Source organism: Lissotriton helveticus, chromosome 7 (genome assembly GCF_964261635.1).
Source record: "Lissotriton helveticus chromosome 7, aLisHel1.1, whole genome shotgun sequence".
Taxonomy (NCBI): Eukaryota; Metazoa; Chordata; class Amphibia; order Caudata; family Salamandridae; genus Lissotriton; species Lissotriton helveticus.
The window spans coordinates 1,610,147,609-1,610,162,576 of NC_136068.1; the positions used below are offsets into that span (position 1 = coordinate 1,610,147,609).

Sequence of the window (14,968 nt, forward strand, 5' to 3'; positions counted from 1 at the left end):
TGAGTGTGTAACATGAAGTGCTTTGAAGGTCTTTGGTTTTGGGAAATGTAAGGGAAAGAAAAAAGAAGCATAATGTGAGAGGTTTCAACATGTGGATAAGATGTGTGCCAGGTGGGCTTATGCTTATTGAGCATGACGCTTACATGCCTTTCTCAAGCAACCATTCATAAAGCTGCAATTCCACGGGTGCAAACAAGACCAGGTGAACAGGCAACTAACACAAGTGAAGCAGCTGCAGGTGTGCAAATCGAGGTCTGGGCAGTATTGCATCTCACCAGTAACCAGTGGGGGAAACAACCTTTACAACGCAGTCATTACATCGCACTACCTTTACATAGCAGTCATTACATCGCAACATCCTTTATATCGCATGTCATTACAATGCAGCCATTACATTGCATGTCACTACAACGCATGTCATTACAATGCATGTCACTACAACGCAGGCATTACATCGCAAGTCATTACAACGCATACCATTACAACACATAGTACCCTTACACTATCCGACACTTACCCTACAGTTGCACTCACTGGAGATAGAATAGTAATTTTTACCCCTACACTATCCAACACCTACCCTACTGTTGCACTCACTGGAGTTAGAATAGTGATTTTTACCCCTATACTATCCAACACTTACCCTACTGTTGCACTCACTGGAGTTAGAATAGTAATTTTTACCCCTATACTATCCAACACTTACCTTACTGTTGCACTCACTGGAGTTAGAATAGTAATTTTTACCCCTACACTATCCAACACTTACCCTACTGTTGCACTCAGTGGAGTAAGAATAATAATTTGTACCCCTACACTATTCGACACTTACCCTACTGTTGTACTCACTGGAGTTAGAATAGTAATTATTATCCCTATACTATCTAACACTTACCTTAAATGCAATGTAATGGTATGCATTGTAATGGTATGCGTTGTAAAGGTATAATGCGATGTAATGGAATGCGTTATAAAGGTAGTTTCTGAAAATGCAATGTAATGGCATGCTATGTAAAAGAATGCGTTGTAAAGGATGTTGCGATGTAAAAACTGTGTTTTAAAGGCATGCATTGTAAATGTATGTGTTGTAACGTCATACATTCCCCAGTGCTTGTGTTGGGTTGAAAAGTAATGGGAGATGGTGATATGGAGATGGAGGAAGCGAGTACCCGAGACCGAGAGAAAATGATTTGCCATCAGGAACCCATAGCATAGCTGAGCCATGGATATCAATTCAATACAAAGTCCAGGAGAGCGGGAGTGACATCGCTCACCCTTTGAACCTGATGACATCACAGCATTAACCCCTTGTCTTTGCTTCAACAACCTCTTATTTGCCTCTGTGGTTTAGGAGTCTGGACAAGGAGTGGAAACTACAGAAAGTAAACTGCTTGTTCCTACCTTCATGAATTTTGATACAAGAATACCCCTGGCTGCTTCTAACTGATGCCCTAAAGCTCTTCATACATACTATTGGCTAATCCAACAATCATTCCCATGTGGCTCACATGTGGCTACATGTCACTGTTTGGTCTGCTGGTTCTGCTAGTTTGTCCTTGCTCTTCTTGCAAGTGCTTATCCCCTTTTCTGCCTTTAGCCTCCACCTCTTTTTCCGCCCCCGAACTGCGGTGCCTGGAGCCAGTCTCTTATACTACTCCTAAAACTCTATTAGATCACATAGAAAGAACAGACACTTTAACGCAGTGCCAGCACCTCACAATGCTAATCCAGGCATTAGGACCGGCTTTGGGGCAGTGCGACTGGTGCAGCCGCACAGAGCGCTGACCTCTGAGGGGGGCGCTGTGACCTCAGGGGCGCGCTGTGTTTAGCAATATCTTATGATATGAGAGATGAGGGGTACTTTTGTAGGTGGTAGTGAGAGAATCCGAAGAGGCGGTCAGGGGATGTGGGGGCGCTAAAAGTGACTGTCGCACCGGGCTCCACCAGTGCTAAAGCCAGGCCTGCCAGGCATGTTCCATATAGACTTCAAGGTTTGAGAACTTGTATCCACTCAAAATTCGTTCTACCACATGCAGTCCCTCCAGGCAGAAGTCTAAATTATGAACACTGGGGCTTACTTAAGTATGGGAGATATCTGGAACTCCTTCGATTTGTGGAGCTGGCTAAACCCAGAAGAGAACCCCTGGTGGACCGCACTATCCCTCTGGTTGGAGATATTCTGCCAGTAGTTTTTCCTCTGGATTTAGCACTTCCTCATGAGGTTTTTGCATTACCAGCTCTATACCATGCCCTGTATTTTTTTCGATACGAGTCTAATCATGTTTCCCAGGAATCGCCAACTAATCTGACCATTCTCTCTCCGTTGGAGATGGCCTGTTCCTGGAGCATGGGCATTTCTAAACTATCTTGTTCCTTGCCCAACAGCAATAAACCAGGAACTCTTCACAACACCTGTACATATCAAGAGATCAATATCAGGTTTCTGGATCATCGCGCATAAGAACCTTCAGTAATTCATTTGCTGATGTTCTACCCGTAAGCTTCTTACACTGGGAAGAGTGAACTTTGAGATTCACTGAAGGAAGAGCAGGCAAAATGGAAATCGGATGAGATAATTAGGAAAGGTAATACATCCACTGCAGGCACCTGTTGGCACCCTGCATGGTACAGGTTTAAATCCAAGTTACTTTGAGTCTGCCATTTATTCTTGTTAGGTCGATAAAAAGGTAGATATTTGTGACACATTGGTCGTAATGCTATGAAACTACAAGATAATCATAAAAGAGAAAAATAATGTTACTGTTATTTATTTAATTGATGTTACACTTTCAAAGGAAGATTTTGCTCAAAGGAACTAACTTTAACATTTAAAATAAACCAACCTCAGCGTGAATTTGCAAAAGCATGATTCCGAAATATGGGTACAAATCTGTAAATGACAGAGCTACAGATGTGACATACTGTAGTGGTATGTAATCAGTGCACATCGCGCGGCAGGCCATTATTCTTCACTGTCATTGTGCTGTTTAAATGTATGACTCGCGCGCATTGTAGCTGTTCGATGGAAGTCTCTAACGTTGTGAGCAGTCACAGTTGAGGTTTACCAGTGAGCAGATGCATCGCGCGTTGGGTGGAGTTTTCCTCTGGATTAAACTACTTTAAAAGATTCATTGGAGTTTGTGGATCCCCTTCTTTACTACATTTGGCGATGATCGGGAACTGGCTCCACCCATACCCACGCATGAGATTATCATCGTTTGTACTTCTTCATTTCATCTTTAAAAAAGCACGTACCTGCTACCTTTACTCCCATTGATTCCAAATTGGAGGATATCCGGGTAGGATTTTCAGTACATATTCACTTTCTGAACGAGGTACGTTGAATAATTTTAATTCGGACGCGCGATTGCTCAATTTTCAAACACATTTTATAACTTTCGTGATGATTGGCCATTGTAATCTCCATGTGACTGTTATTCGACCATGATTGGCCATTGAATCCTGCATGTGACTCTGGTTTTGCCCGTGACCGCCCTGATTGGTTCACTTATTCTGATATTTTCATTGGCTGGAGAGTTTTTAACCTACGTATCACGGAGCACTTGTTTATGTGAAACTACCAGCTTGTTTATCGACATCAGCGCGTTGCTACAGCGACGCGCACGCTTTCAGAAGCTCCGAAGTTGTCATTAGCATCAGCGCGTTGCTACAGCGACGCGCACGCTTTCAGAAGCTCTCAACTTGTTGTTAGCATCGGCGCGTTGCTACAGCGACCCGCACGCTTTCAAAAGCTTGCAACTTGTTATTGGCTTCAGCGCGTTGTTACAGCGACGCGCACGCTTTTAGTGGCAGCACTTATATTGTCTATGTGTCAGCCCACCAGATTGTTCTCTGCGTGTCATTTCAGCGGCACGCACGCTCAAATTTAATTAGTTCTTTGACTATTTTCAACACACGCTGTTCATTGTGGAAACCAAAGAACTATGACACACGTTTTTTATGTCTTTTAAACGTTACTGCTTTCACCTTATTACAGCTTACAGTTTAGAATTGGTATTGTTGTATTTTCACAACAGCATCCTTACAAGGTGATTTGTCTTTTATTTTGTTATCTTAACTGCATTTAATTATCCCACCTTGTTTTTATTTTTCACTTAGGGTCTTGAGCCATTCATTACATTAAGGCTAATTTACAACTTCAGCAAATCACACAACCCCCTCCTTTCTTAAGTAAACCTGGGAGTCCCGAAATCATTTGGAAGGAGTGGTTTGCTTTATTTGAGAATCACCTTGTTGCTATAGATGCTGTTGCTTACTCTCCTGAGCGTAAATTTGCAATTCTTTTTGGTTGCCTTGGTCCAGCCGCACAAAGAATTTTTCAAAGTGTTCCAACTATTCCTCCACCAGCATCTCAAGGTGGTGACCGTCAGTGGAATGTTTATCTTGAGGCAGTGGCTCGTTTAAGGAAACAATTCGCAGAGGAGCCGAACATTATGTTGGAGAGGCATAATTTTTACGCCAGGAAACACAGAGGATGAAAAGGTTGAAGAGTACATTTCCGCTCTTAGAGTTTTAGAAACTACATGTGACTTTGGTCCACTATGCGACAACTATATCAGGGATCAATTTGTTTTTAATTGTTCTTCCCGTAAGATCAAAGAAAGGATTTTAGGATGCAAAAATCCTTCATTGGACAAAGTAATTGACCTTTCCTTGAGCATTGAACGTTCTACACTTACAAGTAAGGTGATGGCTGATGCTTCAAAAAGTGGAACTAACTCAGTTAATGCTGTTGATTCATGCCAGGACAGTTCCATTTGCTCAGTAAATGTTAAAAATAAGAATGTGAAATTTGTTCAAAAGAAACAATCTATTTTTTGTTATAGATGCGGGTCCAAGAACCACATTGGGAACTTTCAAGGGTGTCCTGCCATCAACAGGCGTTGTCTCATTTGTAAAAAAGTGGGACATTTTCAAGGTGTTTGTAGGAACGAGAGGAAAACACCTACGGTAAATTGTATTGATTCTGATATTGATTATTGTAGCAATGCTATCAACAACATAGTTGTTACCTTAGATTGTAATGGTGAAATTGATGACATAAAAGGTCCATTATGTTCTGCAATAATTGATGGTATTCCCTTACAGGTAATGGCGGACTCCGGTTCTCCATTCACTATTTTAAGAGATTCCACTTTTTATGATCTGTGGAAAAGAAAGGTTGATCTGTTGTAATCGGACGTAAACCCAAAGGCTTTTGGGGAAAAGGACATCAACATGATTGGTTATTTTGAAGGGCTGGTCCAATGTTTGGGTAGGGAAACCATAACAAAGATCTATGTTGCTGAAAAAGGTAAAAATATAGTTGGCTGGAAGGATCTCGCTCGCATGGGCTTATACTTAGTACCCGGGGACGATAACCCAATCAAAGTCAGGGAACTGCCTATCTCGAGTATTGAGTGTGACTCGCCTAACACACAGGTTTTCAACTCAAAACAGATTATGCAAGAGTTCAAGTCAGTGTTTAGTGACAAGGTGGGAAGTGTAGAAGGTTTTGAACATAGGATTAGATTAGTCCCAGGGGCTCTTAAAGTTCGATCCGTCCCCTTGAGTGTCCGAGCGGAATTGGAAAGTTCTTTAAAAGACTTCTGTGGTCAAGGTATTATACAACCGATGGGTTCTTCTAAGTGGGTGGCCCCCATCGTCGTCGCATGCAAGAAGAACGACGAAATTAGGCTTTGCGTGGATTTACGCGCTCTAAACAAGAATATTATCATCGATTGTCACCCACTGCCTAAAATACATGAACTCCTCGCTAATCTTGGTGGTGCTAAGTGGTTTTTACTGATTGATTTAAAATGCCTACTGTTGGACAGGCCCCACGAAGGGCTCGCTCCCTCCCCGCATGACAGGGCCCAGACACCGGCTCCCCGGGGCCTACCCGCAGAAGCAACCCACAACCCGTCCCCTCCGGGACGCCTGCTCCCGGATATCTCTGTGTCACGGGCCCGGGCCCCCGGCAGCCCCATTGCCCGGCCCAGCCGCCATCTTGGACACTGCACCACGCGGCCGCGTGGCCTCAGCTCGACCCCAACCCTGGGCCCGGCCAGGCCCCGCCATCCCGGCACCACCATCCATCCAGGAGGTGAACGGACCACTTGGCAGGCTGATGGGAGAAAGAAGTGTCGATGGCTCTCCCCCGCCAGGTGCCGATCGCCCCCAGCCTCCCCGGGTGCTGGCTCCACCCCCCTGCTGGGTGTCTGGACTCCCTCATCCCGGACCTCCCGACCTCCCAGTGCGAGGGTCCGGACATCAAAGGGCGCCAGACCTATAACTGGGGCAGCCCCAGAGCAGGAAGGCAGTTGTATCCTGGAGTCGAGAGACACCAAGAAGAACTCATCCTTGACGGACTGCTGGCGCTGCCGCAGCCCTGCCTTGTGAACTATTGTCCTGCCTGCTGGCGCTGCCGCGGCCTTCTGCAACCTTCATCCTCGTGGGACCAGCTGGCGCTGCCGCGGCCCGTCGTAACCGTCATCCTCGTTGGGACCTGCTGGCGCTGCCGCGGCCCGTTGCCACCTACGACCTCTTCGGGACCTGCTGGCGCTGCCGCGGTCTGACCCGTCCGAACGCCGAGCTCGAGGATTGTGAGCTACCACCGTTTCACCTCAGTACCTGTAGGTACCAAGACTGTCCCGCTACCCCCTTTCCCTAATAGAGACTAGAATTGAGAGGATCATCGTGTCCTAATCTCCTTGTATCGTACCACCTTACTCAAAGAATTGCCTATAAAAGGTGTTGAGCTGATCTTCGTGTGGCGTCCATCTGTGGGGGGGGGGAAGTTACTCGTCTGTACGATCGCTGGAGAGGGCCCTCACCGGAGGCCTCTCCCCTTGTGCTCGGCCGACCCTCCAGGTCCCCGTCTAACATTGGTGGCAGCGGTGGGATCCGAACCAACGCGTAACCGTACAGAGAGTAACTCACCCTACGACTAATCCACAATGACGACCAGAGAGAGCGGATCTGCAGAGAAATTCCAGATGGAAAAACTGGAAGAGTACAACCACCGAGAGCTAAAACAATTTTGCATAGAACTAGGCATTGCTACCACCGGTCTGAGCACGAAAGAGGACTTCAAACACGCCCTAGAATCCTGGGCAGAGACGAATACCGCCGAAGCCCTGGAACCAAACACCACTCTGACAGAAGAAAGGAGAACGGATCTCTCCCGGGAAGAGATCCGAGAACGAGAGAAAAATAGACTTCACGAGTTAGAGCTGGTACGGCTCAAATTAGACGGAGAATTGAAACTGGCAGAACAAAAAATGAACTTAGAACACTTACGGCTCCAAGAAGAGCGAGAGGAGAAGCAGAGACAGAGAGAACTCGAGGAAAAAAGACTGGCATACGAACACGAGTGCAAGCTAGCGGAGATAGAGATGCGCAAACAGAACAAAGACCTAGGGGTGCCCGAACAACCGCGCCCCCCAGGTACTACCGAACAGAAGGTCCACATCCCCGTCTAACACCTACCATCAGGTCTCGTTATCAAAAGAGTCACAGGAGATAACTACTTTTATCACACCGTTTGGGGCATATACGTTTTTGCGCCTTCCCTTAGACTTAGCATCAGCTGGAAGTGTTTTCCAGAAACTCATGGATTCTCTTTTTCATGAGGTCGTGGGGGTTCAAGCATATCTTGACGATATTTTAATTTATGCAAAGTCTTTAAAGGAACATAACTCAATCTTGAGACGTGTTCTCACAATTTTGATGTCCAAAAGAATGACCGTCCGTGGTGACAAATGCAAGTTTGCTGTTAATGAACTGGATTATTTAGGACACTCCGTTTCTCACGAGGGGATTAAACCTAAATTCTCAGTCATTAGAGCCATTGAGGATGCTAAACCCCAGTCTGATAAAGATTCCCTTAGGTCATTTCTTGGGTTGGCGGAATATTACGCTAGGTTTGTGCCGTCTTATTCTCAGTTAGTTGAACCTCTTCGTATGTTATTAAGAAAAGGTTGCAGCTTTACTTGGTCCCCTGATTTGGACAAAGTTTTTGGTGAAGTTAAAGTTGATTGTGTCCGCCAAGGCTCTTCACGCTTTTAGAGACGATTGTCTTTCGGTCATAACAGTCGACACTAGTATGTCAGGCCTGGGTGCAGTGTTGACTAAATGGGTAAAGGGTCATGAGCAGACCGTTGCGTTCGCTTCTCGTTCCCTTAAGACTTTTGAGTCTAGGTAGAGTACCATCGAGCGGGAGGCGTTGGCCTGCGTATGGGCGGTTCAAAAGTTCAGGATGTATATTTGGGGTCGAAAATTTGAACTGGTTACCGACCATAAACGCCTTATTTACATTTTCAACAAAGTCAATTCGTCTTGCATGTCAGCAAGGTTAATGAGGTTGGTTTCTAAGTTGCAAGAATTTCATTTTGAAGTTAAACATATTAATGGTGGAAAAAATTTCCGAGCTGACTGTCTTTCGAGACTTTCCATGGTAAAGGATGATGATGAGGATATCTCTGCTGAAGATATTGAATGTGTTACTATGGTGGATGCAGTGCGTGAGTTAAGTCCAGTTATATCTGAAAGTGATTGGAAGTCCGCCAACGAGAGTGATTCAGTTCTTCAAAAAGTTATTCACTATTCGACACGTCAGTGGCCGGAACCTAGGTGTTTGGAGGGTGAATTGCGTAGATTTGCTCAAGTCTCTGAAGAACTCTCGGTTGAGAATGGTATTGTTCGTAGAGGCGACAAGTTTATCCCTCCTTTCAAGTTACGTCCTTTAATCATTAACAAGGCTCATAGACGACATTTAGGTGTCACCAAAACCATTATGAGAATCAAGGAACACTACTGGTGGCCCTCTATGGATGAGCAAGTTAGGAAGATGATTGATTCTTGCCCTGAGTGTCTAGTCTCCGATAAACAATGGCATACTATGAAAGTTCCTTTATGTCCAACTGTGTTTCCTCAATCTGCTTGGGAGAAAATTGGTATTGATTTTTCTGGGCCGTATTCGGTTCTAGATCAAGAGTGCAAGTATGTAATTTTACTGGTTGACTATTATTCGAAATGGATGCATCATGAGTTCGTCAAAACACCCGATTCTGATTCTACGATCTCTTTCTTGAAAAGAGTTTTTAATGTGGAAGGTACACCTAGGATAATAGTTACTGATAATGGCACGCATTTTATTTCCGATGAAATGAGGAAATTTCTTAGCGATTTGGACATTAAACAACAAAGTTGCTTTGTATTCTCCGTTGTCTAACGGGTCAGTAGAAAGGGCGAATAAAGTGATTAAGGAGGGCGTCCAACGGCGTTAGCATGCAAACTTAATGTGAGGGATTTCATCAGAGACAAAGTGTGGCATTATAACACCTCCCCGCACTGTACAACAGGCGTCTCTCCTTTTACTTTAAGAAACAGAGGCACTCATTCAAATTTGTTTCCTTCTTGGCTTCAGGATTTATCTGGGGATAAGAAGATTGTGTGGTTGCTATTCGCAAGAAAGTAAATGACAAGTGCATGCAAATGAAAAACAATTTTGATATGAAAACTAATTCTGTACATGTAGATATTTTTGTGGGAGACTGGGTTTTGATTAAGAAACCCGATAGAGTTAAAAAAGGGGAGTTGAAGTTCTTTGAACCTTTACAGGCCCTTAAAGTTAGTAAAGGTGCTGCATTCGTTGACGGGAAGGGTTGGTGGAATAAACGCCATCTTGTAAAAGTCTCACATCATCATTCAGATATCATTAAGAGTAGACGGTGCAAACCTGTTGAGGATCTTGATTGGAGTCATTGGTTGGATGTTCCTGTTAATCGTGCTGATACGAATCAAATTGTAAATGCTCATGTCCATCCTAATAGTTCCTCCAAATCACAGAATGTTTCAAAGTCTTCTCGCGGCATAACCATCAGGGCTCCTAGGAAGTTTGATGGTTTTGTCAGATTTTAGAAAATATGTACGTTTTATTGTAATTTTCCTAATTGCTGTTGTAGGGGGGAAGGTGGTGTAGTGTTATGTAATCAGTGCACATCGCGCGGCGCGCCGCACGATGCACACGCGATATTATTCTTCATGGTCATTGTGTTATTGTTTAAATGTATGCCTCGCGCGCATTGTAGCTGTTCGATGGAAGTCTCTAACATTGTGAGCAGTCACCGTTGAGGTTTACCATTGAGCAGATGCATCGTGCGTTGGGTGGAGTTTTCCTCTGGATTAAACTACTTTAAAGGATTCATTGGAGTTTGTGGATCCCCTTCTTTACTACACATACTTTAGCCATCAGTCAGGCAAACAGCAAATGCACAATTTCTAGCACATACTGATTTTAAATTGCAGGGTTACCGAAATATCAACCCTTAAGAGCAGGGTTACAATTTCTTTAATAGTGAATGTTGAAGATTGCATGAAGTCCTTAGGGAACATTCTGTGAGTGAAGCAGCATTTGTTAAGCGCATGGCTACCCAGAGGCATCCCAGCGCTGAGGACGATAACCGGGAAGGATCACAGCACCACTTAGGGGAAGAGCCAGGTTTTTAACTGTTTCCGAAAGGCAAGATGGTTGGGTTCCTTCCGTGGGCGGAGTGGGAGGGAGTTCCATAATCTCGAGGCATTATAGGAGAAAAGACGACCGCCACTTCTGGCTTTCTTAATTTCTGAATCCTAGGAATGACAGCCAAATTTGGGTCATCTGAGCAACAAACGACAATTTGCCAGATAGGGCTGGACCATGGAATTAATAATTGCCGGTCCATTCCCTGCGAGCATCTTCAGTTCGGTCTTGTCACTGTTCAATTTTAAATTCGAGTGGTTCATCCATTTGGCTACTTCTTCTAAACAGGGACAGAGGCCAATAGGGCATTATCAGAGTGGTTTAGTGCTACAACCAGTTGGGTATCATCAGCATAAGTCACTATGTGAAACCCAAAAGGGAGGACAATCTCCCCAAGCGGAGCCAAGTAAACATTAAAAAGAGTGGGACGTAGGGATGAGCCCTGGAGGACTTCACAGTGGAGGGGCATTGGTTTTGAACTGACCTCGCCCTCAAACACCTAGAAGGATCTCTCTGCCAGGAAAGACTGTAGCCATGTTAAGGCTACTCCAGTAACCCCAAACTTCTAAAACGATGGACCAAGATTAGGTGGTTGACAGTGTCGAAGGCTGTGCTGAGGTATAAGAGGATCACTGCTGACACGCAGAGCTACTGCAAAGGTCTGCTCTACACCAAAGAACAACTCAACGAGTAGAAACTAAAGACATCAGGTTAAATGTACAGATACAACTGGCCAATAGGATGGCAGTGACTACACGTCAATAGGATGCAGCTCTGAACTTGTAAAGACCCAACACGTCAACAGAATGGAAGGGTTACACTGGTTCAGGCACTGCAGGTCACTAGGATGACTATGCTGAACAAGAACAAACACAACAGGTCTCTAGAATTGAAAGTTTGAATTAGTACATACACAGAAGGTCACTAGGATTGAAGGCCTGAACTGGTACATGCATTGCAGGTCACTAGAATTGAAGGTCTGAACTAGTACAGACATAACAGTACTGTAGTACTGACTACTAAACTGTTTAGGCACAGAAAGTCACTAGCATCTAAGAACAGAACTGGTGCAGACACAAAAAGTCACTAGTATCAAAGGCATGAAATGGTGCAGTCACAACAGGTCATAGGGATCAAAGGCATGTCCTGGTGCTGACACAGCAGGTCACTAGGATCATAGGGCTGAAAAGGTACAGGCACAGCAGGTCAGTAAGATCGAAATTCTGAACTGGTACAATCTCAGCCGCTCTAGGACTTAGGGGCTGAACACAAAAGGTCACCGACACAGAAGTACAGAACTGGAGCAGGCACAACATGTCACTAGGATAGAAGGACTGAACGGGAGCAGGCACAGCATGTCACTAGGATTAACGTGCTTAAGCCAAAGACATCGAGAAGGCCATAAACACCCACCTATCCCAGTCCATCGAAACAAACTTCATCCTAGACCTCTCCCAATCGGGCTTCAGAAGCACCACAGCACCAATACCGCTCTCCTCGCCACTAGAGACGACATCCGCACCCTCCTCGACTGAGGAAAAACTGCAGCCCTCATCCTCCTGGATCTCCGGGCCGCCTAGGACACTGTCTCCCACCACACCCTCCGCGCCAGACTCCACGAGGCAGGCATCGGTGAAAAAGCCTTAGAATTGATCTGTTCCTTTCTCACCGGCCGTACACAGAGAGTCAGACTTCCACCGTTCCACTCAGAATCCACAGAGATCAGCTGTGGAGTGCCTCAGGGCTCCTCCCTGAGCCCCAACCTCTTCAACATCTACATGGCCCTGCTTGCAGACACTGTCAGAAGCCACTGACTCAACAACGTCTCCCATGTCAAAGACACCTAGCTGATTCTCTCACTCACCGACGAACCCACATCTGACAAGAACAACTTCCACAAAGGGATGAAGGCAGTTGCCACCTGGATGAAGAACAGCTGCCTCAAGCTCAACTCAGACATGGCCAAAGTCCTCATCCTGGGCTCCACCCCCTCTGCCTGGGATGACTTTTGGTGGCCTGCAGTGCTCAGAACTGCCCCCCTCCCCCCCACACCCAAGGGCCACGCACCAAACCTCGGCATCATCCTGGACTCCTTGCTCTCAATGAATAACCAAATCATTGTCTTCTCATCCTCTTGCTTCAGAAGATTCTCAAGTGGACCCCCACCGAGTCCAGGAAAATGTCTCCCATGCGCTCATCAGCAGCAGACTCAACTACAGCAAAGCATTCTATGCCGACACCACCCAAAAACTCCTAAAGAAACTGCAGAACATCCAGAACGTCTCCGCCAGATTCATCCTGAGCATCCCCTACCACAGTCACATCACTGGTTACCTGAGAGACATCCCCTGGCTCCCGATCAACAAAAGAGTCACAGTCAAGCTCCTCACACACGCCTACAAAGCCTTCCACAACGCCAGACCTGCATACCTTAATCATTGCCTCTCCTTCTGCACACCCTCTGCTCTGCCCAACTGGCCCTCCCCACCATCCCACGGATCCACAAGACCTCGGCCGTAGCAAGATCCTTCTCCTATCTCGCTGCCAAGACCTGGAACTCCCTGACCCCAAATCTCAAGTAATCACTGTCACTGCCTCAATACAGGAAGGACCTCAAGACCTGCCTCTTAGACTGTACCACAGAGCCCCCTCCCCCACAGTGCCTTGAGACCCTAATGGGTGAGTAGTCTCATTCTTCAAGAACCTGATTGATTGATTGAACTGGAACAGGCACAGCATGTCACTAAGATCGAAGCGCTTAACTGGATCGTGCACAGCATGTCGCTAGGATCAAAAGGCAGAACTGGTAAAGGCACAAGATGTCACTTGAATTGAAGGGCTGAACTGGAGCAGGCACAGCATGTTACCGGATCAAAGGGCTGAACCGGGTCAGAAGTAACAGGTTTCTTTTAGTGAAATACCTCAGCTGGATTAGACCAGACCATAATGTGGAACTAACACTGAACCAACATTTCACTAACGTTGCTAAAATGAAATTAAAAAAAAATACTTCAGCAGTGCCACAATATTATTGTTTTACTGTTGGGGTAATAGCAATACAACAAAAAGGCTAATCGATGCAGAAAGCTGGGACCGGTGGCTCAGAAGACTAATGCATTTACTCTAGAACCCTATGTTTAACCTCATGGTCACAGGTTCAAATCCTCGCTGGACCAAACAACCTGTCATCCTCTGGGGTTGATAAAACGAGTACCACTGAGTTGGCTTACTATAAACATCTGTTAGTTTAGCATCAAGGGCGAATGTTTGGTTTACAATTAACACGTTAGGTTTAAAATCTTTGGGGATTGTAAAATTGGGATCAACTCAGAAGAAGTTCAGCTTGTATAGCACCACAATAAATTTCCAATCTTTTGTAACCACAAAACAAATACAGTCTGATTTTTAGCTGACATGTGACGCGGATAGGGCAACCTAGTCGCCACATATGTCATCAGATTGGGCCCTCAACAATAAATGTACAGTCAAGGCTGTCCCTAAACCTTTCATAATTCAGGCATACAAAAAATATCACTGCACTGCAGAGCAAAGGTGTACTAGGCTTAAGGTATGATTAACATGTGGTAAGTTCTCAGGTATGGATTTGTGGTGAGAGTCCCGTTAGTTCTTCTTACGTCACCACCTTGTGCACTTACAGTAACTGTGTCCTGGCTCAGAAAGCCCGTCAGACTGCCGGTTCCATAGTGAATAGCGAAGTCGGTGTTGTTCTTTTCATAGGTCCTGGAGGAACCGGAGTTGTATCGCTTGTGCACCCCTAAGAATCAAGAAGAATAAGAGCTAGTCAAGATGATATAAAAGTGCATCACCTCCTGTGAAAAGAAGCACTGTTCATTGTGGTGCAATGAGGTTCCATGAAAGAAAGCTAAACACTGGTGAGGTGGTGAGTACGAGAGGTAACTCCAGAGATACAACCCAAGCCTTGTCTCCTAGTCTAAGACAGCCTACTAGTCTCCACACCCCAGGAGTTCCTCAACGATTAGACAGCTCAGTGGAAACCCCTAGATAGTCTCTGTAGGAACGGCCCAGGAGTTCTTCTAGAATCAGACAGCTAGTGGTGGAGAGGTGAACCCCTGAGGAGTCTCTGTAGGTTCACCCCAGGAGTTCCTTTAGGATTAGGTGGACCAGAGTGTGGAGGTGAACCCCTGAAGAGTATCTAGGACTTCCACTAGGAGTTCCTCTAGGATTAGAGTTCCCAGTGATGGTGAGTGAGCCCCTGAGGAATCTCCATAGGTACACCGCACAAACTCCTTTATAATTACTTGGCCCTTTGGTGGGGAGGTGACCCCCTGAAGAGTCTCCGTAGGTACACCTAAGGAGTTCCTCTAGGATTAGATGATCCAGTCATAGGGAGGCGAACCACTGCGACTGGTTGCCTAGTGTATGCCCCAGGAGTACCTAAAGGGTTAGATGGCCCAGTGCATG

At 45.6% G+C, this 14,968-nt stretch overlaps 1 protein-coding gene across 1 annotated transcript in view; it reads right to left on the reverse strand.

Moving 5' to 3' along the window:
* Positions 1–14,968, reverse strand: part of LOC144770590 (cathepsin D-like) — a 288,565-nt gene that overhangs the window by 110,744 nt on the left and 162,853 nt on the right. Inside the window, exon 4 of the mRNA XM_078655246.1 lies at positions 14,182–14,300. Coding sequence (XP_078511372.1) covers positions 14,182–14,300 — 119 coding nt within the window. The remainder of the gene's footprint in view (positions 1–14,181; positions 14,301–14,968) is intronic.